Below are 25,512 nucleotides of genomic sequence, written 5' to 3'. Positions count from 1 at the left end.
AGCTGGAGCAGGAAGGCACTCATGGCTCCAGCAGTCAGTGTGTGGGCCTTTAATGGGAGGGGAAAGGGACCAGAGAGACACATCCTAACACCATGTAAGGCTGGTGACCATGATTAGAGTCACTATTAGATGGCAGATCCACCAGGTCCTTAACCTTTTCCAAACCACTGCTTTTAAAAAATTATCACTGTTTCTTTTGAGAAATGACTGTCTGTAGGAGTCCCAACGGGTTTTGGCTGAGAGGATGGCAGATTTGAGGCTTTGGGTATTGCTAAACTCTCTGTAGGGTATAAGGCTCCAGCATAGGCCCTGTGGTGTTTTTAGATGGTTCTCTGTATTCTGGAATAAGGGTACCAGACTTCCAACATATTTTGCTTGTGGCGAGTTCCTGATTCTTATTTTAAATCTGAAGCGTTATCTTCTAAACCAGGGCAGCAGCTCTGTGTGACTGCCCGCCTGGCTTTGATGGGTCAGGGCTCCACCACAGCCCTTCTTAACCTGGTGCTGCTCTTCCGGGTCACTCCACAAGGGTGAGGAGATGAGTGATGCAGCCCTTCTGATGTGTTCCCTGCGCGGGGCTGGCTAAGCAGGAGTCTGGACAGGATGCTGGAGGGAAAGCCTCCTCACTCAGGGATTCTCAGAGGTACCAAGATAAAGTGTTCAAGCCCGCACCTCCAAGGAAGAAGGCATTAGTGACTTTCAAATACACTGAAAATTAAAAGAAGAGGGGAAAGTCATATTTCCAGGCATCGTTTAGCAGGCATTCAGTGAGATAGATGATGGTAAAGTGGTTTGTCTAAATTAAATCAATGTTTTACACGTTGCAGAATGGAAATCTCAGATAGATCCTGAATTCAAATCGTTTTCTGCTGCAGGCAGTTTTAGATTAACCTTTAAAAACGTATATATGTGAACTGCAGGCAACTGCTATAGGAAAGGGCACAGACGGAGGCACAGCCCAGCTCCAGGTCCCTTCCCAGCCAACTAGATGACCCCTACTGTTTGATCCTATTTCCTTATCAAAACAGTCCAGCTGGCTCTCCACAAGAAGCAGCTGATGGTTGGAATCTAGAAGCTGTCCCCCAAGGCCTCTCCTGTTTCTCCTCAATGCTTTGTCACCCAGATATTTCTAGTTCACGAAACACAGGGTTTCTTCTCCCTCTCGGACAGTCCTCGTCTCCTACCCAGCATGCCTCCTGGAGCCCACGTGTGCTCCAACCTCAGAGCTCTGCTCACTCCGCTGATGTACATGTGTGCATGCAGGTGCGCACACGTAGACCTTCTTGGAGACGAAGGGCCAGAAACCAGGGGAGGACGGGTGGGCTGTCATGCAGGTGGCATCCTCAGCATGCGGCCACTTTGGCTTGATTCCCTGATGACACCGCGGAGATCAAGCTAGTGGATGGGTGGGAGGCCGTCACCCAGCCTGTCCTCCTCTCGTGCCCAGCTGACCTAGTCTACACGGGGTCTTGGCAACTCCGTGAGTGGCGAAGGAAACTTGGCTCCTGTGCCCAGCCTTCCACACCCCTCCTTTCCTCTCCAAGGGGAAACAGGTCCCACTTGCATCTCGGAACTTTTCCAGAGTTGTCTGCCTAGACGTCCTGGGCACTGGCCCGCCCTGCCATTCCTGCCTTTGTCCTGTGACGATCCCATTGACCCTCCCTGCACCTGTAATCCGTGTGGATTACAAGGTCCTTCTCCCATGGCAATAGCCCTTCCCTTCTCATCCTTCCCGCCCCTTCCTCTTCATTCTGTGACCTGAACTGAATTAGGAATCACGCGTAGGAGCTTTAGAAAGACCACCTTATGTGAAGCAAGCACAAAAAAACCAAACAGACAGAGCAAACAATGGCAACAAAAGCTCCCGAGCTGGCCTGAGGTTGTTTCTCTAAATGTTTTTATGAGCAGCTCTCGATGTGGTAGGCAGTCTGTTCCCAGAAGTCTCCCTCCACCCCACGCAGCTCAGCACTGGAGTCCCAAGGCCACTTCCGCAAGTCAGAGCAGAGCATAATGACTGCCCTCAGCTTGATGTGCGTCTTCCTGTGCAAAGTCCAGCAAGTGCCCCCTTGTCTCCACAGCTCACACCGCCTCAGAGCCTCTGGCAAAACCTAATGGAATAACTTCTCTCTCAGGGAAATTCTGCAAGTAAGCTTGGAAGTGTTTGCTCACTGGAGTTTGAATCGGAGCTGACCGGTTCACCCCAAACCCAGCTTCCACTGACCAAGCCAACCTTCTGGTAATTTGCATACATTTTGGCAGTAGACAAAGACATTCATGAGTTTACAGACATTTCTAAAGATCTGTGATTTTTAGAGGCACTAAAAAAAAAAAAAATTACTCTTTCGGGGCCGGCAAGATGACTCAGCTCGTAAAGGTGCTTGCCACCAAGCCGACAGCCTGGGTTTGATCCCTGGGATCGATCGACAAGGTGGAAAAGGGAGAAGAGACTCCTGCCCAATTGTCTTCTGACCCGTGCATGGGTGCCATGGCAACACCACACACACACACACAAAAAATGTAAAAAGAAACTTTAAATTATTCCCTAGAGAGTAAAAAATACCTCGAGAATCTGTAATTGTAAGTGTCTGATCCAAATTGGATTTCAGAATCCTCTCAACTACAAATATATATATTTGTTTATTATGGCCACCTGAAATATTCATGCTATATATCTCTAGGACTTTTCAACCCTATCAGTAACCCAAACAGTATTTAAAAAAAAAAAAATAACAAAAGAAATTCAGGACTGGAGTCAGATCCCCAGAACCCACGTAAAAGCCAAGGGGTGTGGCTGCCCGCCTAGAATCCCAGTGTTCTGGGGACAGAGACAGAGAATCCCCAGTCAGGTGGCCAGCCATACTACCCACGAAGTTGAGGCGGGAGAGATCTTGCCTCCTTACATAAGGTGGAGAGTAACCGAAGAAGGTACATGGTGTCGGACCCTGCAACTGAGGGAGACGCCTGATTTTCACCTTGGCCTCCACAAGCACACACACATGTACCCCACACACAAACCAACATACACACATACATATTTAAAAACATATCTAGCCTGTATATAGTGGTGAGTGCCTGTAATCTCAGCATTTAGGAGGTGGAGGCCGGAGGATCAGGATTTCAAGGCCAGGCTGGGCTCCACAAGACCAAACCCCGATCCAATCAGTTGGTGATCAGCGCGTCTTGAATATTTAGGAGCTGCTAGGGCATTTATTAATTACTCAATCTGCCCTTCCTCCGCTCCTTGCTCTCCTATTTGTCTTCTTCCAGGGACACAACACCTTCATTAAATCCCGTCCGTCCTTGCCTCAGAGATGTCCCCTGGAAGCTGTCCCCTTCCCAGCTGCATCTCCATTTATCACTGCCCTTTGTTTGTGCTCTGTCATCCAGGTTTCAATTTATTTTGAATTCAGTTTATGATTAAAATTTAATGAGATCCAATCAAGTGCTTTTTTTCAAATCAAGATGCCTCTGCAGTCTGGGCGCACCCTCCATTGTAATGGCATGAGGGGAAAACACCCAGGCTTCCCCCTGTGGTGCCTGACTGAACCCTGGAGGTGTCGTCCAGGCCCCTCCAGGTCAAGGAGAATGCTCTAGAAGCGACTTATCCCGGAGTTTCTAGTGGTTCCTGGGCAGCTGCCTGCCCTCCGTCAGTGCAGACTGCTCAGGCTCTGGGGCTGAACTGCTACTGGCCATAGGACCTTGAGGAAGGTCTTTAACCTTTCTGTACCTCAGTTTCCCCATTATAAAAGAGTACCAACCACAGCATCCATCAACTCAGGTCACAGCGAGAGCCAAATGAGTTACTGTGTATGAAAATCCTTGTAACTATTTTACATATAACAACCATTCAGTAAATATTAACGGGAGACAGGTAAGAGAGGGCAACGTTTCTTAACTAGATCCATTTTATTACATTTGCATTTTGCAACATCAGCATGAGCTTTTTATCAGCAGTTGGTGAACTATAGCCCTCAGGCCAAAGGTCTTTCTGTACTAGCCTAGTGCTAAGACTCATTTTTATATTAATTAAAACTTTTTTCTTTTTATTGATTTTCAGTTGTGTGTCGGGAGGGTGTGTGCATGTGAGTGCAGTGGTCTGTGGTGGCCAGAGGCACCATCCCTCTGGACCTGCAGTTACCGGTTGTTCTAAGCCATCCATCGTGGATGCTGGCAACAGAATGCAGGTCTTCTGCAAGAACAGCGTACGTGCCTAACCATTGAGCCGTCTCTCCAGCCCCTATCTTTTTTAAAGGGTTGTTAAAACAACAACAGTGGTGGCGCACGCCTTTAATCCCAGCACTCGGGAGGCAGAGCCAGGTGGATCTCTGAGAGTTCGAGGCCAGCCTGGGCTACCAAGTGAGTGCCAGGAAAGGCGCAAAGCTACACAGAGAAACCCTGTCTCGAAAAACCAAAAAAAAAAAAAAAACAAAAAAAAAACAAAAACAAAAAAACAACAACAACAACAAAAGTTGTGAGGCGGTAGGAGATGGCTGAGTGGGTAAGAGCCTTGCTGTGCAAGCCTGAGGATCTGAGTTCAAGTCCCCAGACCCCATGGGAAAAGATGTGCATGGCTGTAACCCAGTGCTGGGGGTCAGAGGCGGGTGGATCCTACGACCTCACCTGCCAGTCAGCCTAGGTTCAGTGGGAGACTCTGCCTCCGGGGAATAAAATAAAATAAAATAAAAACAACTTCTCTGTCTTCTGTGGGTACACACACACACCCCACACGCAGTGAAATACAAGAAAGACAACATATGAACCACAAAGCAGAAAGGATGTGCCATGTGGCCCTTTGTTGGGAAAATTTGCCAGCCCTGGATCTCGATGGTTTGTGGAAACTTCTGGGAGAGCCTCTGGTGTGGCTTTGGCGAAGCTCTCTAATGTGTGTCATAGAATAGCAGAGTGGTACCTCTCACACTGCCTGTGGCCCAGGACCAGATGAGCAGATGTCACTCAAACGTGGTGGAGTCCTCTCGTGCACACACGCTCACTGGTCACACAGCTACAGTCTCCATACACTAGGTTTCGGCTGACACCCCCAGTACCTGGTACACCTGCAGGCATGGCATCTAGAAGAACGATTCCAAAGCCAAGTCTCTCTCTGGATTAAAAATAACTTAAGAATTGGATGTGGACCAGGCTCTGCATTGGGTATGCTGTACCTTTTTAGCCTCATGACAGCCCTATAGGACAGAGTTGCTACTCCCTCCTTTTTGCAGATGAGTCAAACGAGGCCTGGAGGGGTTAAGTGACTTTGTCATGGTCCTAACATTTAATTACACAGCTGGTAGGGAAGCAATCAAAATCCAGAAGTCTGCATCCAGAAGCAGTTAAGTTCTGTGTGTATCTCACACCTGAGCAATACAGGTTGATTCAGGGCAAGGCCACCTGTAAGTCAGAGAGAGCCACAGTGAACTGTGAGCATGCCAGGAGGTCCTTTCGCTTCTGTCCTGAGAGAGACTTGCTTCTCAGACAGGAAAGGGAAGGAAGCTGTCTGACGGACATGCAAGAAGGGAGGCCATGATGGCCAGAGGGACAGAGGTCCTGGTGGGATTGTAAAGGTACTGTGAAGGCTAGTGGGCCCCTTTCTGAGACTCTGTGAGTAAAGGAATGAGACAACACAGTGGGAAATGGATGCTGGGAACGGATCTGAGCCGAGCTGCTGGCAGCCCAAGGAGCCTGGCTGGGCTGTGTGCAGAGAAAGGTGGGAGCAATTCTGTGAAAGGCAAACCAGGGGCACACATCCTCAGGGGGTGCCGTTGGCTGTCCCAAAGCCAGTCCTGCTGGGGGTGCGGGAGGCAGAGGATAACAGCCTCAGACCTGGGAGGGAAAAGGGAAGCTAGAGGTTTGGGGAGAGATGGAGAAACTGACAGAGATGAGGAGGATGGAGAGGGCTGGAGAGCTGGCTCAGGGATGAGAGGCTGCCGCCTGTGCAGAGGACCCAGGTTCAGTTCCCAGTACCTGCGTGGTGGCTCGCCATCACCTGTAACTCTAGTTCCAGGGGAGCCAATGTCCAATTCTGACCTCCAGTGTCACCAGGCACAGATGTGGCGTCAAACATATAGACAGGCAAAACACTCACACACATGAAAAAAAAATAAAACCAAGACTCCCCACTTGAGCCCTGCACTCAGGAGGCAGAGGGCTGTATCAAGCCCAGCCTGGCCTATGTAGAGTTCCAGGGCAGCCACGGATACACAGTGAGACCCTCTGTCAAAAAGGAAAAAAGAAGAGGGAATCCAAATATAAGAGCTGGAAACACAGTAAGTGCAGCTCTCGGCCCAAAGTGGGCGAGCCACACTCCCAAGAGAAGGGCTGCTGTCTTTGGAGCCGGAGCAGAGGGCATGTGAACCCCGCCATGTGCCTAACTGTGGCAGTCATTCTCCGTGGCAGTCATTCATTCTCTGTGGCAGTCACTCTCTGTGGCAGTCATTCTCCGTGGCGGTCATTCTCCGTGGCAGTCATTCATTCTCCGTGGAAATCATTCTCTCTGTGGCGGTTATTCTCTCCATGGCGGTCATTCTCTCCATGGTGGTCATTCTCTGTGGCAGTCATTCTCCGTGGCAGTCATTCTCCATAGCGGTCATTCTCCGTGGTGGTCATTCATTCTCCGTGGTGGTCATTCATTCTCCGTGGCAGTCATTCATTCTCCGTGGCAGTCATTCTCTGTGGCAGTCATTCTCCGTGGCAGTCATTCTCCGTGGCGGTCATTCTCCGTGGCAGTCATTCTCCGTGGCATTCTCCGTGGCAGTCATTGTTTGGTACTTAGCCTCTGTTTGTAGCTTAAGCCAGTCCCAGTGGGCACCCTGTCACTGTTTTTTGTATCTAAGGAGTTCACGGTCTCCTGGAGGCAGAGTGGGAGTCACGGTTGGCACTGGTTCTTCATCTTTGTGAACACCAGGTCAGTGGTGGAGTCCACATTTCTAACAGAGAGAGTCTGACAGGTAGATACACAACCAGCACAAATTAGAAAAGGGGCAGGCTGCTCTGGGAAGTGAGTCCCACTTGCTCCCTTCCCAGAGATAACCACCATTCTAGTCTCTAGGAGATGACACGCACATGTCCGATCTTACATCACAGAGAGCCACGTGGCACGATGACTTCTTCTATTTTTTTTAAACTTAAGAATACATTTGGAGGTGTTCCCACTTCAACTGGCATGGCACTTTGCCATTATTATAAAAGATGGAGTGCTCATTGTCCAGATCCACGACACTTTTGAAACGCAAAGCCATTCTGTCTCGAGTCTCCGCTGCCTCGCTTGTCTTTATAGACTTCATTTGGCATGATGTGCGCACTTCTCTGGAGAGGAAATTCTTAGAAGTGAAATGACTGTCGAGGGGGCACAGACTTAGAATCCTGACAGTTCGTTCTTTCCCCTTGGCAGAGCGAGGGAGAATCTGTTCACCCGAGGGACTCAAGAATCAGGCATGGAAGCCCTGCCCAGCAGAGTCTCCAAGCTGGGCCTGGCATCCGCCCTGAGAATTCCAGAGGAGTCCCAGCCAGAACCCCACCCAGCAGGTTTCCTCCTAGCCTCTCCCTTTCTCAGAGTGGGCCACAGTGTAGCAGGCCCGCTCTTATTCTTCAGCTCCCACAAGGCTCGGCTCTGCAGACTTGCTGAGCGCTCCAGCCATGCAGGCTCCAGGCTCCCGGGTGCTGACTGCAAGGCTTTCTGTCCGCTCAGAGGTCAGGGGCTTTCTCCAAGGTCAAGGCTAGTTGAGCAGGGATTTTCTGCATCAGTGAGGACTTGCCTTGTGTCAGGGACTGGAGTGCAGGCCACAGCAGGGTGAGAGTCACATGAATAGAACAGGGAGCCAGCCTAGAAGAGAACAAGAAAAGTGGAGATGGTTAGCAGTTAGATACTGGGTTGTTTTTCAAGAACAATAGTTTTACAACGTCTTACTGCAGTTAAAACTGCATCATTGACAAACCTCTCTAATCTATGTGCATCTGCCCCTGTGACTGCCAGGGAGGCTGGGCAGGGCTGACCATGTTCTCCCACTTCTGACCAGGGCCAGAGCTGGGGGCTCCATGTCTACAGACGACAACCCTGCCAGGGACCCACCCAGTTACAAAGCGCTGCTGTACGGTAGACAGTGATCATTTATTCAGTCAGCAATCTTTACTGAGCGCCTGCTAGCACCAGGTGTGGTCATAGGTGTTGAGTCTAGGACCGTGGGCAGAAGTCTGACAAGTCATGTGTCATGAAATTATACGCAAACAGGATTACATATTTACATTATATATCTTGGTGGAATATGGAAGGTGGTAATGATTGCTGGCGAGGACGGAAAAACAGAGAAGGGGGGATGGAAGTGAGGGGAGAGTGGAGACGCTTTACTAAGGGAGTTCTGGGGGAACCTCACTGAGAAGGCGGCCGTTGAAGAGAGACCTCTAAGGAGAAAGGAAGGGAGCCGTGCGGTGTTCGGAGAGAAAAGTATTCTAAGAGAGCAGCGGGTGCAAAGGCCCTGAGGTAGGTCCTCTGCCTTCCTGTGTGCTTTCTCTTGGATGGGATCAGGTGACTTGCAGGTGGCACATGCTGTCCAGGTCTTTAGGAATACTGTGACAAGCTTCCACTGTCTACTAGTCCTTCCTCCTCTCCCGTCTGCACTACTTGTAGGTATTTCAGGAGCAAAACAATTGTCATTGGGCTTATGCTTTGGGGGCGGGCTACTGCCGTGGAGGAAGGGCTTGCGGTCTGTGTATTTAAACCCTGGGAGTCCATTTTCATTTTGTAGTGATTACTGACCCTACAGGTTTACCGAGAGGGTTTTCATTGCCAGGACAGGTTTATATATACTATCACCCGAGGGGCCATGTGCCCTTTCCAGACCAGTTCTAAGTCATATGAAATGGCCACACTTGTCACCTGTGATGTTAGCCTCCTTGTAGCCCCTGGCAGACCTCTGAGCTAGAAGAATCAAATCCGAAACTTTGCTTTTGGTAGGAAGTACTCCTCAGATGTCCACGTTTGAAAACCCGGGGAGACTAGAGACATTTGCACCTGGAGTGTTTGAAATCTGAGCAGTGGATGTGAATCACATGACAAGAGCTGGCAGACTGTCACCCTTTTGCTAGCTGGCTGGCTGGCCACCCCTCCTCACCCTCGCACTCATCTGCAGGCTCACGGATGCTTGCAGGCGATCACGCGGCACTGAGCCACCCCGGGGAGACATGGAAGAGCATGGTGCGGAGTGTATCCCGTTTTGTAGCTGTGGGCAAATGATAAGGATAACAGGAAAAGGAAGGTGTGCCTCTAAAGGCAGTAAAATGTTGGGCTCCTTTTTCTCTTTGGTAGGTTCGTAGTCATTTTCACAAGTTCTAACCAAGTTAGAGGGTGGGATCTCTTCCAAGGGACACACGCATGCAACAGCCTGGGAGGGGAAGCTAAGGGCAGCTGGAAGCATCCCGTCCCATGTGCCAGGAAGAGTACAAGGATTGCAGCAGCAAGGAAGTGAGAGACACGTTTTGCTCCTTGGCTTAAGTGATTCTCCTGCCTCAGCCTCCTTAATAATTGCAATTATAGGCACGTGCTCACGTGCCTGGCTTTCTGTAGACAGTTAAGCCCACTGGATAGGCACCAGCTCAGTAGCCGATGTCTGCCTGCTCTATGAAAAGCCCTGGGTTCCACCTACAAGCAAGCTGCTGGCCCGCTCTGTGTAGGGAGCATGGCAGTGCAGACTCTTCTCTTATCGGAGTGGGGGGGGTGTCCGAGACTGCAGATTCCTAGTCTCCGAAAGCCGTCTCAGAACAATCACGTATGTGCTCGGTGACTTTCGGCCCGGTAGGCTCTCAGTACACGGCGGTGCTTGAAAGCCTCCTTGGATCCCAAGTCGGAATCTAAAACTCTGCGCACAGCCTTGTTCTCTCTCGTCTTTGAAGTGTGCTGTGTACAAAGGGCCTCGGCAGAACCAACCACTGGGATTTCCCATGCGTACCTGCTCTCTTACAGCGCTTGCTCTGAGGCCTCCCGTGAACCCCCAGTGTCCCTCCAGCACCCCATTTCTCAGGCTTTTTTCTCCATTTGCCCTACAGCTGGGCATCACAGCAACTAGCTAATCATTAGACAGACCAGAGAAGCTTTCCCCCCTCCCCATTGTGTTAAGTCAATTTTGAGAGATAAAAGCAGTATTGCTTGGATCCTCGGCTCGGCTCTGGGGGCCAAGGGGGGGGGGTTAACAAGCCTTTAGTCATGGCTACCTTCGTTACAGGCACAGAGCCCAGAGGTAAATACATCCTCCAAATGACCCACGCTGTTAAGTGGAAAATGTCACTATGACCTGTTTCAGTGTGTTTAAGCTTGTGCTTTCTTTTTCTAAGAAACTTTTATTTCGTGTTATTAAGTTTAGTTTTTAAGTTTATTTAGTGTTATGAAGCAATAGCCAAGTGGGATTAAAAAAATATATAAAATTTAAGTTCAAAAGGTCAAACTCTTCATCACACTCCTCTCTACCCTTAGTGTGGGTGTGTGTACATCACACACATGCACACATAGCCACACGCATCCAGTCCTCTGTACCTTCTCATATACACAGTATCAGTCTCATGCACACAGTGTCCTGCTTCTCACTTTTTAAAAAAAACAACCAACAATATGTCCTGGAGATTGTTCCACATCAGTTCCTGGGATTTGTTTTCATCATGCATTCCAAACACACAAAGCAGCCACTTTCTGATAATTTCTCTCTCCTCAGTATGTAGCAGTTGATGTTCACCCATGGTTTCCCCTTGCTGGTAAGCAGTTCCTACCACACAACGACATCTGGTCATATTTCTTCAATTGCCTTCCAGATAAAATATCTTCGTAAACATTAGTGCCTTTGCCCGGAACGGAGAAGTAAACAGCTTTCTGTGATCGGGGCCCTGCAAGCACAGTGATGTCACACTACTGTTAATTTAAACCACATCCTGAACCAGGTCCTTTAAGGTCATAAAATGGGGACTCCAAGCACTGATCTATCTTCTGAGACTGAGGCATGTTTTCTCTTGTTCCAGAAACTAGAATGAACCGAAGCATTCCTGTGGAGGTTGACGAATCAGAACCATTCCCAAGTCAATTGCTGAAACCAATTCCAGAATATTCCCTGGAAGAGGAATTGGAACCACCTGCTCCAAACACAAGGAACATGGCACCCAGCAGCTTGTCTGCACTCCAAGCCCCTCACCATGCTTCAGGAGACCTTTGTCAGGCTCACCCTCCCCTGAAACTTGCGAATCACCAGCCTGTGTCACAACAGGTCACCTGCCTGCGCACTAAAGTCCTGGAGGAGAGTGAAGCCAGTTTCCTGAGAAGGTACCCCGATTCTGGCAAAGGGGTTTGCTCATGCTCGTCTGAAGCCAGCGAGCCTGAGTCCGAGTCTGTGCTTGGAGCCCTCCCCCCAGAGCACCGGTTTTCACTTATGGAAAAACGCCATAGACGCCTGGGATCTCAGCTTTCAGCACCTTCTCCCGACACTGGCCACGACTCAGATAAATCGGACCCAAGTTTACCTAATGCTCTGGCAGACTCCTCTAGTGGTGGCCAAGAGACGATACCTCGGCCCTGGCCCCCCAGGAACAGAGGAGCCCCAGATGTGCCCACAATAGACACCGGATATGATTCCCAGCCCCAAGACGTCCTGGGCATCAGGCAGCTGGAAAGGCCACTGCCCCTCACCTCCACATGTTACCTGCAGGACCTCCCTGGGCCTCTGAGGTCCAGGGAGTTCCCTCAGTTTGAACTTCAGAGGCATCCAGCACATGCGCAGAGGCTGCCTCTCAATCCTTCCCCACAGGCTCCATGGAACTATCAGTATCAGTGCCCTGGAGGGCCCTATCACCAGGCGCCATGTAAGTGATCTTTATCCTTCTGGGCTTCTGGACATTCCGGGCTAGGGGCCTCACAAAACTTTCAGTGTCCCCAGACTAGCAGTAAGGGAAGTGTTCCCTGGGGCAGGGGGTGTGAACGTGCAGTGTGTTTGCCAGGGGGGCTTCGTAGGAAGCATTTTCTTAGCCAAGGCCCCTCTCACCTAAATCTCCCTGTAGGAAACTTTCACAGGACCAAGTGGATCCCTCTGTTGAACAGTTGAAACCTGCCTTGAGGCAGAGAGAAGATGCTGACTGATTTCTAGAAAATTCGTTTGTCCTAGTCGTTGGGGCTTCTTTGTGGGTCCTTCCTTTCCCCGGTCTTTTCCTATCAGGGTTGGCTGAGCATGTGGGCGGGACCGGGTGCCAGCTGAGTGCCAACCCCAGCACAGGTGTGGTGGATTGCTTAAGTCTGAGTCACTGAGAACTTTGGTAAGCAGATGTTGTGTTTAGTTCTCAGAAGTCTCCAGGTTAGTTTTAAAAGCTGTTGAAATTCTACTTATCTGCCTGTAGAGATACTTTTTCTGATAACAGCAGTATGTGGGTAGATATTTCCTTTACCCAAATAGAATTCCCTATCAGGATTTTGATACATTTGCCTCCGGTGGGTTTGTTTTTATAGATATATTTGCATGTGTATCTAATATAAAATCCAATGACACCGAGTGTACTTTTTTCAGCAGCGTTCTAAAATGTTGAATTGGGCGAGTGTGATGGCTCAGTGATTAAGGGGACTTGCTGCCACGCCTGAAACCTGAGTTCCATCCCTGGGACCCACATGATGGATGGAGAGACATCTTGCAAACTGTCCTCTGGCTTCCACATGTGCACCGTGGCACCCAAGAGAGCGGGCACACACACCACTCACACACACAAATGGAAAAGCTAGATAAAATGTTTAAATGCTGAATTGCATTTCATTAGATAGATTGCTAAGTTATCATTAACTTGTCCTCTGTTGTCAGACACTTAAAATGTTTCCAGTTTTCTGGTCTAAGAATCAATACTATGACAAACATTATTTTTATCTGCATTTCTGGTTAACCCCTTAGATAAAGGTGCAGAAGTGTGAACACTTAGTCAAAGGCCTTGCAAGCCCCAAGCAGACAGGAGATTGCTTCATCATGATAGCAAAACAGCATTGACTCTGATAATGAGAGTCCAGGAAGATCTTCCCACTGCAAAGTTTTTTTTTTCCCGTTGAAGGCTTTGGAGGTAAGCATTGCCCCCTCGGGCAGCCTCCTTTAAGGCAGACATGACCAAATGGGGACACTTCATCTCTCATGCCTAAGAGCTAGCTTTCTGTCACCGGGCTCACCTTCCCCTGGCCCTCTGTGTTATTTCTTCTGTTGAAAGGGGCTGGAAGGGACTCTTTGATCTTAAGAATGCGGAGAGATGAAGAAAAGACAGACAAGAGAGGACTTGGGCTGGACATGGGAGTAATTCACATACAAAATACAAAGAGCGGAAATGCGAGTGAGACCTGGGCCACAAACGGTGCTGGAGAAACGGGTCAGCAGTTCAAAGCATTTGCTGCTTAGAGAGGACCTGAGTTCAGTTCTCAGCTCACAACTGCCTGTAACTCAGCCCTGGCCAGGGCAACCCAATACCCTGATCTCCAAGGACACCTGCATTCACATACATGTGTATACGGTATACACACACACACACACACACACACTGATTAAAAAAGAGAGAAACTATACATTTTATGTAACGATGGATGCCGAAATAAAAACTCTGCACAGGCTCGGTGTTAGTGGGTATAGGACAAGGAACAGTTCAGACACTTTCGGTAAGAACAGGCATTGGTGCAATTCTGGAAGGCAATTTCATTATTTATCACATTTTTTTTGAGTCTTCTCTTTTGGACATCAGTCTTACTTTTAGTAGTAGATTCTAAAGAAACACCAAACAAATAAAAATATATGCAGACACATGTTTATTAAAACACTGTGGGCTGGAGAGATGGCTCAGCAGTTAAGAGCGTGTGCTGTTCTTGCAGGACCTGAGTTCAATTCCCAGCACCCACATCAGGCAGCTCACTTTAAAGGCCTACAGCTGCAGCTGCGGGGGGGATCTGATGCCTTGGGCTTCTGTGGGCACCTGCTCTCAAATGCATAAACACACATGCTGACACCCGTGTTATTTAAAAAACAAAAACTATTAAAAAGAAAAAAAAAAAACAAACCCCAAACCCCCAAACCAAACACTGCTGGTGGCCGCAGAGATGGCTCCCAGATTAAGAGTACTTGCTGCTCTATCCAGAACGACAGAGTGTCGGTCCCAGCGCCCACATCACACGCTGGGCATCCTATAAACACCTGCTCCAAGGGATCCGATGCTCTTTTTCTGGCCTCTGTGTATGCGTGCACATGCATGCACACACAAATAAACAACGTATTTAAGCAAAACATTGTATGCAAGTAAAAAAAAAACCAACCGCCTATGACTAAAGGGCCAGAGCAGTAGAGCTGATCCCTGATCCAAGAGTGTAACTTCAGGATGGTGTGAAAGGATGGATTGGGCAGAGACCGGAGGGGACCACAGTGCATGGTCAGCTCCAGATCTGGGGGGAAGCAGCGCATCAGTTGCAGGGTGCTCCGCGGCAAAGGTAATGATGCCGAGGGAGTTGGGTGCAGTAAATACATTTCAACCTGCCATCTCGGTTTAGAATGAGTGTTCTGAGACACAGACTAACGTGGGTTGAAGAGCACCTGCATGCTATGATTTATTTCTTCAAGTGCTCTACTTGTTCCCCGTTGTATAGCATAAAACAGTGTACGTATTCGGACATAAAGAGGGTTAAAGCAGAAAGCAAGATGCAGAGTTGATCCCATACATGCTTGCTTATTCAAAAGGAAACGACATATGTTCATACACACCTTTAAAAGTCCTGAAGAATTGCACCGGTTATTAACAGGAGACAAAGTAAGGGTTAAGAGGGAGCAGGGGTATTTTTCCTTGTAATCTTATACAGTTTTGCTAATTTTAAATAGCAAACTATTCCTATAATTAAAAGATAAATAAAAATTGAAAGGAAGAAAAAGGAATGCATAACACCCGAGCGTGCCTTAGTTCATGCTGCATATCCTTGACCCCCTTTCCTGAGAGCCCCAACCATAGGGACGGTATCGGGGTGGCCAAGTGCTTAAGGTTCTCTGCAGGATACTGCAGCCCTGGAATATTAATGATGTGCCTAGCAGAAAGGCTCCTGGGAGGGTGCTCCGAGGACTAAATGAGACAATGCATTAAAAGCTCTAGGAAAAGTGTGGCTGGCTGCTAGCAGGTTCTCAGCACTGGCTGCTCTTAGTTTTCCTATGATCTGGAAATGGATCCCACCGCCCAGCACTGTAGAGGACGCCTTCACTTTCAGATCCCTCTTGCTGGCATGGATTTTAGAGATTCAGGACAGATATACAAATTCGCAGTTGCATGTCAGGGTTATAACTGCACTTAATTGCCAACAAAACCACTTCAAAAGAGCTGTTCACCTGAGGGAGGCTGTGCACTGGAAACCATGGCTACGTGGCTCTACTCAAGCTTTAGAAGAGCATTACTTCCTTGCCTGTTAATGAATATATAAATAAATAATGATCACCATGCAAATGGTGTGTCTTTGCATTTTGCAAGTTAAAGCAAAAGTAACGTTACTGGTCACCTTTTTCATGTAAAAAAAAAAAAAATCCAAAGCAAATGAAAACAGGAGCTGAAACAGCCTACAGTTTTCTTCAGCACAGCTCCGGAAGTTGGCCCCTGTTGTCTTAAGAACCCTTCCACTGCAGGTCACAGATGAAGCTTGTGTAAGCAAGCCAATCAAGCCCGCAACACAAATCTATTTGGGCCAAAGACGGCCTGGGATCTAATGAGCCCCTGTGCTTTATACAGTTTTTGTTTTCTTTATTATGGAGACAGAATACGGCATGTGGGCACATGCTCCCATGGACCAAAGCGGGCTGGGGGTGGGGTGGGGGCGGGGAAGAGGGCGCATGTGACTGTTTGTATGCTAGAATGCATGCACAGTTAAAGCAAGGAAAAATAAACCAGATGGAAGCAATGATAAAGGAGGGAGTTGCCTTGCAGGAGTCCCAGCTGCTTACAGCTGTGGCAGTTCTTCTAACAGTTTATGTTGGCCATTTTGTTTCCTGGCTAAACTGATTGCATTTTATCATGATGTTTTTTGACAACTTGAAAATCCAATTTTATTTTCTCCCTCATAAGCTCTTTTACTACCATTCTTAATAAGGAAGAAAAATGTTGACTGTTTTCCCTGATACATGGAAAACCTCATTTAAGGCTTGGTTTACAATTCCAAGTGGTAAGAGCCCAGTGCCATGAAAACTGTCTGTACTGAGGCCAAGCGGCTCACAGGGCTGACAAACAGCACTCGGTACTGGGTGCTCATTTAAGATTGTGCAAGCTTTTCATTTGTGCTGTTTTCGTGCTGTGTTCAACGCTGCCTCGGAACCGAGGAGTTACTATGCTAGCAAAGTCATTTGTCTGTCACATCACCCACCTTCCATCTCCTACAGAATAAACTCCCTTGATGGAATTTTAGGCATAGAAGTCTGTGGGAAGCTATTTTTGAGCAGTGCTTCTCAAGTAGGTGGCTGCTGATTTGTATGCCTTCCCTTCTCACACACACTGACGAGTGTGGGTTTGTGTTGAAAAACAGACACCTACAGACACACAGATTTCTCCCTGTCTCTATTTATCTTGAGCTGCACAAGGGAACTGTACCACATTTATCTTGGTTCCTTGTGTGCCTGGGAGTAGAGGGTCTATAAATATTTGTTGAATGAGTAAAAAGAAGAGTCTACCTTCTGGGGGAGGGAGAGACCTCTCATCATTGGTCGAGATTTTTGTGACATCAAGGCTTTGAAAGGCCATCTTTAATTGTGTGGTAGGAAAGGAAAGAAGGGAGGAGCATGAACTTGTAAATAGAACTTGCCCGTTCATTTATCAATTTACTAAGTAAAAGTTGCCGTGTTATCTGCTGGACACTGCATAGATAGTACCAGACACAGGCGAGCAGACAGAAAGTAGGTAGAAATATGCACACACCATGACAAAAGCGTGCATGCCATAAAGGAACTAGCCAGGGGCTGGAACGGCTGTTCATAGGCAGGCAGCCAGAGTGGGTCTCACTGAATGGACGGTTGAGCTGAAAACTAAAGAACGAGAATGCCAAAGAGGCAAGGAGACTGATGTTGCTAAGGTGCCAAGAACAAGGCCGTGGGCCAGAGGAGGTGGGGCAGGGAGAGTGATTGGCCAGAGAAGACAGGATGCAAGGCCTGGGTTCCATTCTGAGTTAGACTATTCCTTCCGGGAAACAGAAACTCTAACTCTGTCATCCTGAGGAAAGCATGGAGCTAGCAAGGCCTGGTCATGCTAGGGGAAGAGAATGATTACAAGTTGAGCAATGAGGTCTGGCAGTGTGGCTCAGTGGGTAAGGGTGCCAGCCACTAAGCCGACAACCTGTTTGATCCCTGGGACCCACATGGTGGAAAGACAAGACCAGTTCTCACACACTGTCCTCTGACCTCCAGGCATGCATGTGTGTACGTACTTGTGCACGTTGACACAATAAACGTTGGTTATTTATCTAATAAACTTACTTTTTATTTTGACTTTTCTATACAGCTAGCCAAATTTCCTGGCAAAAACGGCCCAGGTTCCACATACAGAAGGAAAGGCTTACTTTGGTTGACCCTCTGGTATTCGGCCCTTGTTTTGAACAAGAGGATGACACAGGCTATTAGATTGTTGGGACTCGAATTTAAAAACCGACGAGGTGGATCATTTTCATCTGCTTGTATCCACTGGTGCAGCTTTTTTCTACCACAGGTGGCCGTTTCAGAACTGAGAGTCACAGCTAGTCAAACACTCAGCCCATGTGCCTGGTGATTTTAATGATACGATTTGTTGCTATGAGACAAAAACATGTTGTGCAGGGAAATAATCTGCTCGCAATCATCTGACCTTGATTCAAAGGCTTTTGATTAACAGCACTAACATCCGCCTTCTGGAAGAGGAGCACACCCTATGATTAGAGCATGCTAGTCCTTTTAAAGCAAATAAAATGTTATTAGCCATTCATTAATGGAGATGGGGAGCAAAAAAATGGCTCTAAACAGTGAAAACTTCACTTGAGTTTACTTCCAGCATCTCCCTTGAAAAAGCTTTCAAGGCCCTGGCAGTTTCTCCCCTTTGACCTTGTCTCTCTCATTTCTGGAGGGCAAAACTGATTTAAACAAAAAAAAAAAAAGAAGAAGAAGACGAAGAACAGCAGACAAGAAGGAGGTAGTTTAGCAAACCGAGGCTTAAGCAAGCAGGCTGTGCAGTCCAAAATGGTTCCTCTTCCATGTGTAAGTTGGCTTTGTGACTAACTATTCCGTCCTCATTTATTGAGGGCTGCGCCTCTGTAGCTGCCCTGTGCCTGGTGAGGGGCGGCAAGGCCCCCCTACACCCTGTTCTTATCAACCCTTCCTATGACGAGGGGACGAAAACAGGGAAGGGAGAAGGTAACCCAGCGAGGGTGAGCCTCCCTCAGCAGGCGAGAAGAGCCACGTGGTAGTTGGTCTGTGACGATCGAAGGCAAAAATCTTTCTGCATCCAGAAGATGTAAGCTCAGAGGCCAGAGGCGGGGACCAGCTTGGGGTAGTCAAGGTGAAGGTGGGCCATGATAAGCCAGCGACAGTGTTGTGGGAGCTGAGATCAACCACAGGGACCTGGGCATGCAGGCTGGATCTTAGTGCAGTAGATGCTGGAGGATTGCAGGTACGGCCGCTTCTAAACCCATGCAAAGCTAATGTAAAGGGGAGCTGGGCTCCTGCCTGGTGACAGGATGGCAGGACCACTTTTTTGTCCTTTTTTAGTCTGTGTAGCAGTAGTAACCTGCCTGGTTGCCCTGCAATTCCCACGGGCAATCTAGACGTCCTGGGATCTTCCTGGCCTGCTCTAAGAAGGCTGCCAGAGCAAAGCCTTAGTGGTGGACCTTGGTCTAGACCACAGAAGTCTCCATGGTCTTGTCTCCCCATTCTTAGAGCTCCCCTCCAAGTCCTGTCAGCTCCATGTGGGGACAGGCCCAGGCAAATCCCTTTCATCTCCTTGTCTCCTCCTTCCCGCCAACCTTCTATTTGCAATGGTCAGGGTTTAACAATAGCAGGACAAGGGTCATGTGTAGACAGTCTAGGCTGGAGGTGCAGGGTCACTTTTTCAAGAGGAAGAACGGGAGGAAGGATACAGCTGATATGAGGGTCAAAGCAAACAGTGAATGGCCCCAGGGAGTCTGACCAGGCATGTGAGACTAGCCTGAGTTAATTGCCAGGGTCGTCAGCCAAGGTTCCGAGTCCAGACAGTGAGACCTGGAGGTGGCCACACTAGTAAACACACAGGTTAGTCTTCTCTTCCGTACTGAGTGAGGTTGTCATTCCCCTGAATGATTCCTTAAAAGCGGTCCAGGCTTCTGACTGCGTGCCAAACTCAGGTCAGTGCCATCCTCCCCGTCCTGGTACCTCAACTGGGCGAGGAGGTCAAGAGCAGCGACCTGACCATGCAGGGTGACTCCTTACTGCAACAGAGTTATGTCACTTTCTTGCTTCTCGACTGTTTTATTTCTCTGGGTCTCCCTCACATATATTATTACCCTGGCAGACCAACAGAACTATGAATTCTATAAACTGGGCAAGGATTTAAAGCCAATGATAATTTTTAAAATAAAAAATGCTTCTGCCCTAACTGATTGTGTTTCCTGGCTCATCATGCTTCTGACCCGAGTAGAGGTGACAGCCTGGGTCATGAGGGGACTCATGGCTCCTGTCTCAGAGCTTAATACTTGGCCATCTCCAGTCACCATGCACCTCTCAGGTTTCCCAGCTGTAACCCTTTAGGCCTGTGTAATGCCTTTATAGCCCTTCTCACCTCTCCTGGGTCCTTGTATCCCTCCTCTACAGCTCTCTTCTAAAATTTTTACTTATGAGTATGTGTTTGTGTGAATCTATACCACAAGTATACTAACGGCCACAGGAGGATGCTGGATCCTCTGGAGCTGGAGTTACAGGTCACTGTTAGCTGCCTGACCTGGGTGCTGGGAACCAAACTCAAGTCCCCAGAAGAACAGCAAGTACTCTTCACTGCTGAGCCATCTCTCTGGGCCTAGCATTTTTTCTTTAATTCTTTTACCTCGTCGGCTAGCTGGCCTTCTCTTGGGACCCTGTTACTCTGGGGTTTCCTAGGACCAACTTTCTCCCAAGTTACACGTTCACATCAGTCCCTGCCGACCTGGCTTTGCTCTAATCCCTGCTCTTTTTTCTTTTTTCTAATTTTATTTATTTATTATGCATACAGTGTTCTGCCTGCATCCCTGTAGGCCGGAAGAGGGCACCAGATCTCATTACAGATGGTTTTAAACCATCATGTGACTGCTGGGAATTGAACTCAGGACCTCTGGAAGAACAGCCAGTGCTCTTAACCTCTGAGCCATCTCTCTGGTCCCCCCTGCTCTTTTAAAAAATAACTAATTTTTTTTTTTTTTTGTGTGTGTGTGTGTGTGTGTGTGTGTGCATGTGTATGCGCACGCTTGCACGCGCATGCATATGCATGGAGAGGCTGGAGGTACATGCCAGATGATGTCTTTCTTAATCACTCTCCACCTTGTCTTTGGAGAGAGAGCCTGTCACTAAACCAGTAGTTCACTGCTAGCCAGTGAGCCCCCAGGGATTCTCCTGCCTCTGCCTCCCTAGCACTGGGCATGTGCTGCCCCATGACCAACTATATGTATGTGGGAGGCTTGAACTCAGGTCCTCAGATTACACAGCAGACACCCCGTGGACTGAGCCCTCTCCTCACCCCTCCCATTCCTTATCTTTTCTATTGTCTTGGGGCCCAGTGCACATGGGCTTTAACAAGACAGAATGGGAAGGTAAAGGGGGTTGCTGGCGGCCTTCCCAGAGGATGAGCCAAGGTTTCACTCATTTACTTCTTCCTAAGAGGGAGCAGAGTGGGAGCGTGTGTGTGTGTGTGTGTGTGTGTGTGTGTGTGTGTGTGTGTGTGTGTGTGTGTGTGTATGTGTCCACTTAATGGTGATGGGAAACACAGTAACTTTTGGGGGGGCGGATCTTTCTATGTAGACCAGGCTGGCCTTGAACTCACCTGTGATCTGCTTCCCAGTCTGGGATTAAAGCATGTAATACCACATCCAGTCCAGCACGGCAACCTTAAGTCTATCACAAGGATGATTTCTCCTAGCCGCAGGTTTCAGACAGTGTGGAAATATGGTAGGAACAGTGGTATGAGGGAGGCTCTTCAGGGAAGGATTATCCTAAGTATCTTATTAAAACAGGACTTGAAAATTTTCCTTGAGTTTTCTAACTAGAATGTCAAACATGTGATTTCACAGATGTTTTTACATTAAAAAAAAAAAGTGTATCAGTTTCATGAATATTATGAAGTAATTAGTAGTACAGAATATGGCAAATATATGGAGGTGGGTTGATATTTGGAGCCTGAATTGCTATCAGGAGAAAACTGTTCCGTGAGCTTGCATGGCCTAGGGCTTGCAGGAGCTGGAGTCAAATCAACCTTCTCTGCCATTTCCTCGTTCACCCACAGACGCTCAGGCCTACCCTCCAACAGCCTACCAGCAAGTCATCCAGCCTGCCCTGCCCGGGCAGGTCCTTCCTGGGGCAAGGGTGAGAGGCCTGTATCCTGTGCAGAAGGTCGTCCTGAATGACCCCAGCCCCCAGGACCACGGAGAGAGACCTGCACAGAGAGACTTCTCTTTCCCAAGGCTCCCAAGGTATGAGCATGGCAGGAGCCATCCCCACACATCCTGACGTGAAAAGGATTGTCAGGGTAACAAAGACGCATGGCGAGCGTCTGTAGGTCAACGCAGCCACACAGTGAAATACCCGGTATAAACTTCCAGGTCAGAGCATGGAGAAAGCGGTTGGCAAGGCTCTCTTAGCACCATCACATCTGGTTTCTAGTTATTTCTTTTGCGATGAAACCATCCATACAAACTGATCCCTCCTCTGCTTCTTTCAGAAAAATAATGCTGTGTTTTCAAAGCTTTGTCTTAACTAACCCTGTGCTTTGGTCCGTTTCCCACTGGTATAACAAGGTCTTGGAAGCTGAGTGCTTGACAGACAGAAAATATTTCATTGGCTCAACGTTCCAAGATAAGGGGCCCTCCTGGCTATGTCACCTTCATGGCAGATAGCATCACCCAGGAGTGTGAGGTAGAGGGGAAGATGGCATGATATGATGAGAGAGAAGCCAAGGAGGGAACCAGGCCTTCCCCCCACCCCTTTCCTTTTTTTGTTTTGGTTTTCCAAGACAGGGTTTCTCTGTGTAGCTTTGGAGCCTGTCCTGGATCTCGCTCTGTAGACCAGGCTGGCCTCAAACTCACAGAGATCCGCCTGCCTCTGCCTCCCGAGTGCTGGGATTAAAGGCGTGTGCCACCACTGCCTAGCAATTAATTTTTTTTTAAATATAGGTTCTAACAAAGTAGTTCAACCTGGCTTCAAACTCTCTCAGTCACCCTTGCTGGCTTCAAATCTGTTACCGTCCTGAGTTAGTCTCCTAAAGAGCATGCACTATTGTGCCAAACTTTGGACTTGTTCTTCAATTACAGTTCTCACCAGACCTGACCTGAAGTCCAGCCCATCTCAAAGGTTCCCCGCTCTTTCCAATATGCTGCCACAATAAGGACCACGCTCCGTCAACCCACCCTGGGGGCACAGGCTCACCCTCTACCTGAGTCATCCCTTAGTGGTTTTTCTTCTTACTGTTTTTATTTTTCAAATTCTTCTTCAAGGTTACCTTTTCTCTTGTGTGTCTAAAACACACAGGAGCAAGTGGAGTTTCCTGTTTTAGAACAAAACTGGAAAGAAAGAATATGAACTGTTTGCTTCTTTTCAAGTACAACTTGCATGTAGCACTCAAAGTAAAACTGCATTCTGTTTTTATAGACCAGAATCACATCTGAAAATCCTATTAAAGTGGATTTTTCAGAGATAAAGAAATTGGCAATTAGCCAAAAAAATTTTATTCAAAGGGAAAAAAAGTCAGTTTTATTAAGAGTGGCAAACAAGGCCCAAGCCCGCTTCCCCTCACTGCAAGGCCCACAAATCTCTGTAGTTCCTTCCAGATAGACCCTTCACTTTCCGAAACGCACAGCTTAAATAAGGGAACTAAGTGACATGGGACTTCATAGCAAGACACACTCCTACCAAGAAATATGTAAAATTTCATGAAACCATACAAAACTAAGTCTTTTTATCAAGTCAGTTTGGTATTTAATAGGGGATGCAATCATAATTTTTAAGGTAAACATGAAAAAATCCATTGCTTTCAATAACTCACAAATAAAACCACAGCTAGAGTAAAGTTGCCACTCTAACAAGCACTTGCCCAACCCAGGCTCTGTGTACCTCCATGACCTTCTAGACGGCTAGAACGGACATTCTGAAGCCTGGAGCTTCACTTAGGATTTTACACTTTTACATTTTTTTATTGTTACCAGGCAGCGGTGGTGCACACCTTTAATCCCAGCACTCAGGAGGCAGAGGCAGGTGGATTTCTGAATCCGAGGCCAGCCTGGTCTACAGAGTAAGTTCTAGGACAGCCAGGACTGTTACATAGAGAAACCCTATCTTGAAAAACAAAACAACAACAACAACAAAAAGTTTATTGTTTTCTGAGCTATCAACTCTCACTGATTACTCCAGGCTAGCCTAGAACTCACAGCCTAGACTGGCCTCAAATTCCTAGCAATGCTGTGTCAGGGATTACAGATATGAGTCACTATACCCAGTCCTAAAATAAGCCTTTATTTTGAAAAATATTTAGATTTATAGAAAAGTTGAAAGGTGTTGCACAGCAAATGTTTCTATAGCTTCAATTTAAGCCTGTTCTGATATCCTGGAATTATCAGTTTAGGATGATGAAGAACGTCCAGCTAAAAAGCTAATTCTCCTACCACTAACCACCAGAACATTAATACCAGAAGTTTACTCCCATTAATACTCTCAGGATATTATTTATATGTGAGTTTTTGAGCATGATTGTCTTAGTTATGGTTACCAACTTTGTTGCTGAGACGAAACACCATGAGCAAAGCAACTTGGGGAGGAAAGGGTTTATTTGGCTTATGCTGCCATGTTACTGTTCTTCATCAAAGGAAGTCAGGACAGGAACTCAAACAGGGCAGGAACCTGGAGGCAGGAGCTGATGCAGAGGCCGTGGAGGGGTGCTGCTTACTGGCTTGCTTATTGTGGTTTGCTCAGCCTGCTTTCTTCTAGCACCCAGGACCAGCATCCCAGGGATGGCACCACCCACAATGGGCTGGACCCTCCCCCATCAGGCACTAATTGAGAAAATGCCTCACAAGCTTGCCTACCGCCAGCACTTATGAAGGTATTTTCTCAGCTGAGGCTCCCTCCTTTCAGATGACTCCAGTTTGTGTCAAGTTGACCTAAAATTAGTCAGAATAATTATCAAGGCCTTAATATTTATCAAATGAGTAATCATCTTTTATAACCATGAAGCAACTTTGTGCATAAAAAGATTTAATATAAATAATAAAGAAATGAATCTCAGCTGAAAGTATATTTTTAGAGGCCTCATTTGCTCAATATTTATGAAAATAGAAGATATAAATTCCCTAAACATCCTAATTTTAGAAATGTAGTTGAGATTTTTTTTTTAAAGTTTTATTTAAGTCATATCACATAAGACTTTAAGAATTTTAAAATTACTTTTGGGTAAAAACATAAGCAAAAATCTATTAAAATTGGGTATATATACAGACTTACAGTCATAACATTAAACTTTTTATAATATGAAACATTACACTGATTTTAACATATTGCTGTATTTGCCTTCGATTTTTTAAAAGGAAGAAAACATTATAGGTATAGTTTTAATTTCCCTACCAGTTAGAAGTTACAGAAGAGAGAAACCATTCTAGCTGTGTTACTTTTTAATCATTCACTTACTTCTGTGTGTGTGTGTGTGTGTGTGTGTGTGTGTGTGTGTGTGTGTGTGTGTATGTGTGTGTGTGCACATTTGTGTGCCATGGCATGGCACACACAGGGATGGAGCTCTCAGGGAGTTGGTTGTCTCCGTCCACCACAGAGGTCCCAGGATCCAACCCAGGTCACCAGCCTGGGCGGCACGTGCCTCTGTAACTGAGCCGTCCTCCCTGCCCATTCAGCTAGTCTAGGCAGAGGGGACTTCATATGGGGAACTGTGTGCTGATAGAATGGGAGGCTAGAGGAGGCTCAGGGGATGATCCAGAGTGGAGCCACTAAGAGGCTGCCCCCTCCTCCAGCACAACTGCACCTGATGCAGAAGGTAGGGCCACTCCACCCCTGCTAGAGTTTCAGTGGCAGAAGAGATGCCACACCTTGTTCCCGACATCCAGCCACATGGGGATGCTTCTGCAGAAAACACACCTGTGGCTATTTGTCAGGAGAAACCAGAGTGGTAGAAACAAGACGTGCACGTCCTTTGTTTTCTAACGCTCACAGGAGTTCATGCCATTGTTCCCCTGGGCACACTGCTCCCAGGAATGCTGGCAGGCCAAACCACAATAAAGACCACGTCACCAGTCAGGGCTTTCACTGACAGAGTTGAAAAGAAATACTTTTAAACCTATGTGGC

The 25,512-nt window shown here is 47.6% G+C and overlaps 1 protein-coding gene and 1 long non-coding RNA gene across 4 annotated transcripts in view; one reads left to right on the top strand and one right to left on the bottom strand.

Annotated features, from left to right (window-relative positions):
- The window catches only part of Traf3ip2 (TRAF3 interacting protein 2), a 43,627-nt gene that overhangs the window by 1,958 nt on the left and 16,157 nt on the right, over positions 1 to 25,512 (top strand). For 2 of the 3 annotated variants that reach the window (XM_076552426.1, XM_006984303.4), the window contains exons 2-3: positions 10,996 to 11,829; positions 21,457 to 21,643. In XM_076552426.1, the coding sequence (XP_076408541.1) occupies positions 21,574 to 21,643 (70 nt within the window). In that variant the 5' untranslated portion in view covers positions 10,996 to 11,829; positions 21,457 to 21,573. Of the gene's footprint in view, positions 1 to 9,160; positions 9,295 to 10,995; positions 11,830 to 21,456; positions 21,644 to 25,512 lie in introns of those variants that run through there. The other variant, XM_042262054.2, reaches the window with a different exon arrangement.
- LOC121823130 (uncharacterized) overlaps positions 3,894 to 25,512 on the bottom strand; it is a 126,865-nt gene continuing 105,246 nt past the window's right edge. The window contains exon 5 of the long non-coding RNA XR_013044983.1: positions 3,894 to 7,819. This is a non-coding gene — a long non-coding RNA (uncharacterized LOC121823130). The remainder of the gene's footprint in view (positions 7,820 to 25,512) is intronic.

Source organism: Peromyscus maniculatus, chromosome 16 (assembly GCF_049852395.1).
Source record: "Peromyscus maniculatus bairdii isolate BWxNUB_F1_BW_parent chromosome 16, HU_Pman_BW_mat_3.1, whole genome shotgun sequence".
In the NCBI taxonomy this organism is placed as follows: Eukaryota; Metazoa; Chordata; class Mammalia; order Rodentia; family Cricetidae; genus Peromyscus; species Peromyscus maniculatus.
The sequence above is the reverse complement of the archived record's forward strand: the minus strand, read 5'-3'. Positions and strand labels throughout refer to the sequence as shown.